The 3,716-nt window shown below is 36.1% G+C and overlaps 1 protein-coding gene across 1 annotated transcript; it reads left to right on the top strand.

Annotated features, from left to right (window-relative positions):
* The first annotated feature begins 1,481 nt into the window (after positions 1 to 1,481).
* LOC106874244 (histone H1-delta) lies at positions 1,482 to 2,339 on the top strand. Its single transcript, XM_014921900.2, has one exon. It carries the CDS (start codon positions 1,570 to 1,572, stop codon positions 2,107 to 2,109), a length of 540 nt encoding a protein of 179 aa, XP_014777386.1. The 5' UTR covers positions 1,482 to 1,569; the 3' UTR covers positions 2,110 to 2,339.
* Positions 2,340 to 3,716: the final 1,377 nt, after the last annotated feature.

Below are 3,716 nucleotides of genomic sequence, written 5' to 3'. Positions count from 1 at the left end.
TATGTATGTATGTATATGTATGTGTGTGTGTGTGTATGTTTGTATGTCGGTGTTTGTCCCCCCAACATCGCTTGACAATCTAGCGGTTCGGCAAAACAGACCGATAGAATAAATACTAGGCTTACAAAGAATAAGTCCTGGGGTCGATTTGCTCGACTAAAGGTGGTGCTCCAGCATGGCCACAGTCAAATGACTGAAATAAGTAAAAGAGATGTAAGAGTGAGAAAGAAACGAGGAGGGAAGTCTTGGGCTGTGCTAGAAACAACAGCCAGATCGCCCTTTAATCACACATTTTCTTCTGAAATTATTAACATCTTTTTTTTAAACCAAAAATGTTACTCTCACGCGTTTTAAGAGGTCATGGGCCAACAGGTTGTTAGGATCCGACGATACGCCATAAATCCAAACCCTTTATGGACGGGAAACTTAGGGTAATCCCCAAAACTGGCCTTCCTCGTTTTTAATATATATATATATACGCGCACACACACACACACACACACATAGCTAGGTAGATCTGTAGATAGACAGATAGATAAACAAAGTGTGTGTACAAACGTTTATATGTCTGCCACGCATCAATTTTTGAAACTTTTCTCTCCGCAACAACAATGATACTTCACCTGAAATCATATCGGTTAAATACTATGAAATCTAACTAGAAAAAAAAGTTGTTTTTTTTTGCGGGAGGGATGCTACAAATTTTATGCTAATAATATCTCTAAAACAATATATTTTCTAAATAATTCCTTTTACTTTTACTCGAATTCCCTATTTAATTCTGTAATTCGATGTGAACGAAGTGGTTGTGGAAATTCTTATTGAACATTAACATTTATGCTGTTGATAGCTTTGTAGAGTGTTTATTATTAAGTAAACAAGTTGATAAAGATTTCTAATTAAAAAGAAGGTATTTAAAAAGTGTTATTCAAGAAAGAAGTCGTTAATGCACAGAGAATGCAATTTAGAAATATCATTCTTATTTCTTAAACGCATAACAGAAATATGGCGGCAGTGTGAAGCAAAACTGTGTTTCTAGTTGTAAACAGTGCTATCATAGTTGTTTTATTTTACCTTAATTCTTTCAAATATTCGACTTAATATATAGCAGTATGAATATTCTTTCATATCTGAAGTTTAGAAGACATAACATTGATATATATTCTTGTAATTTAAAGTTTCATTGAAGCCTATCGACAACCTAACACAGTGACAACGTCTTATATTAATGATAATAATATTGGCAAGATACCCGTAAAAGATGTTTAGCTTTCCTGAAACATTAACCCGAAGTCCATAATTTAATTCCACGGTCTTAGAAAGGTAAGTTTGTATTTGTAAACCAGGTAGCAAAGCAGTTAAAGCACACCGAAGAAACACATAAGATGTTGACAAGCTGCCATTTTGACACATAGAGAGCATGAGCGTTGTGTGCTTACTGCTACGTCGGCGCGTTGTGTATTTATAGCAAGTGTGTTATGGTGTGACGTATTATTATTCATCTCGTCTTTCTTTCAATTATCACGCAGATTTTTGTGTTTACCGTCGCCTTTACCAACCAAAATCAATATGACTGAAACTGCAGCACCAGCTCCTGCTACCCCTAAGGCAAAGAAACCTGCCAAAGCTAAGAAACCTTCAACTCACCCGGGTTACAGCGAAATGGTTAAACAAGCTATTACAAGTTTGAGCGAGAAGAACGGCTCATCTCGTCAGGCCATTGTCAAATACATTCTGAAGAATTTCAAACTGTCGACTAATGAGAAAGCTGTGACTGTCCAGACTAAGATGGCTTTGAGGAGAGATGTTGCTTCTGGAGTGTTGAAACAATCGAAAGGAACTGGAGCTTCGGGGTCATTTAAAATCGGTGCTAAGAAGGAGGAAAAGAAAGCGAAAGCTAAGAAATCCACAAAATCCAAAGTCAAACCAAAAGCTGCCAAGAAATCTCCAAAGAAGCCTACCAACAAAAGCAAGAAAGTGAAGAAACCTCGGGCTCCCAAACCTCAAAAGAGCAAGTCTCCAAAGAAAGCTGCCAAGAGAGTTGCTAAACCAAAGAAGGTTACCAAACCCAAAAAGGCTAAAGCTACTAAAAAGGCCGCCAAGAAGTAAATAGTTTATCAACAAAATAATGCTCATTACATCCACCCCCATTTCAATATTTATTAAGAGACAATGTAAATATTAGTGTACAGACATTTTTAACGAGGATTTTCCTCCTACATTCTATGGTTATTTCATCCCGCAATTAAGTCCTTGATTTGTATTATTCACATCGGGGTCTTCGACCACATCATTCTGTAAATATAATCATATAAAATGTTTTCTTTTTTATCTTAAAACGGTTTTCTTGTTATTTTTTGTCCTTTTTATTTTCACCGTGCATTAGGCGCGAAATTGATTTTGTTTGTATTACAGCTCTTTGTTTGGGTTTATATTTGCTTTTCAGGTTCCGCGCTTTGGGGCACCTGCCCGTCTTTTATATACACCGTTTTCGATTAAAAAAATATTTAAAAATTACATCTTACTAGCCGAAGAACTTCATGAAAGTGGTGCCCGATTATCGTGCAAATTAAGAGATTTTTTTCAGCGGTATTGACACTAGTATTATTTTAAGAGTTTTTTTGTTTTTTTTTATCAACAAATTATTGCTGTTCCAGTATATATTCCAGACTCCTAATTGAAACTACAATGAGGTCCAGCTAAATCAGTTTTCTCCCTGCCACTATAGAAACAATAAAAGGAATGCACATTGTATTGATTCTTGCAGATAACTGAACGCTGTGGTACGTCAATTAGATATTGTAAAACACTAATCTAGGTATCTCTGATTTAGAACACCTTTCATCCGTGGATGGTTAAGGGAAGATGCTTCGAATTGGGTTTTTACGCACGCAGAAATATAAATAGGAACACGCATGTAAATCTCGACAGGAGACGGTAGCTTGTCGAAAAGAATAACTGGTTTGTAGCACTACAACGTATTACTTGGTGATATTAGCCTCAACCCTCCGAGAATTCGGAAATTTTTATAGTCCTCCATTTTTACGCGCTCGTTTTTCCAACATTGATCATTTGTCATCGCTTTCCTGAGATGATTTCTCCATGTCCTACAGGTTCCTTCCACTGGAACCTGTCCAGTGTTTAAAACATTACGCAACCAGCAGAGCATGTTTACATTTCCTTTCTAGTACTTCTGTATTCACTCATTCGCTACGTACATAAGCAACATAGTCTGCCCTTCCCTCCAAAAAAGGAAAAATCCCGTTGACCGCTAATAAACAAACTAGTGAGCCTCCCGCCTATTTTTTCTTCTTTTAATGGTGTGGGTTATGATTGATGTTGCTACTATTTCAGATAGCCCAAACTTGAATCTTCCCGTTAGCAAAAATAAAAACAACCCAGCCTGCTGGTCGTTAACCACTAGAAAACGAATACGACAAAAAAACAAAAACAAATTGCGCAAATTAACCGAGAAGACAAGATCTGATTTTTCCGTCATAACTTTCGTGAAAATTGATTCTTTTTTTTTTATGGAATCCCACGTTTTTGGTTATGAGATCTGATTCTAAAAATAAAAAAAAAAAGAATCAAAAATCGCATTTTCGAATTTTCTATTTCTCTTCCCCGTTCATTTTTTCACTTTTTACGGAATTTTTTTTGCGAAATACGTCGCATTTATTTTTTTAAGATGTGATTTTAACCAATCGAAGCTTCAG

This window comes from Octopus bimaculoides, chromosome 2, assembly GCF_001194135.2.
Source record: "Octopus bimaculoides isolate UCB-OBI-ISO-001 chromosome 2, ASM119413v2, whole genome shotgun sequence".
NCBI lineage: Eukaryota > Metazoa > Mollusca > Cephalopoda > Octopoda > Octopodidae > Octopus > Octopus bimaculoides.
This window is presented reverse-complemented; position numbering and strand designations above follow the sequence as displayed.

Coding starts and splice junctions, on each gene's coding strand:
- LOC106874244 (XM_014921900.2), top strand. CDS start 1,570: ATGACTGAAACTGCAGCACCAGCTCCTGCTACCCCTAAGGCAAAGAAA.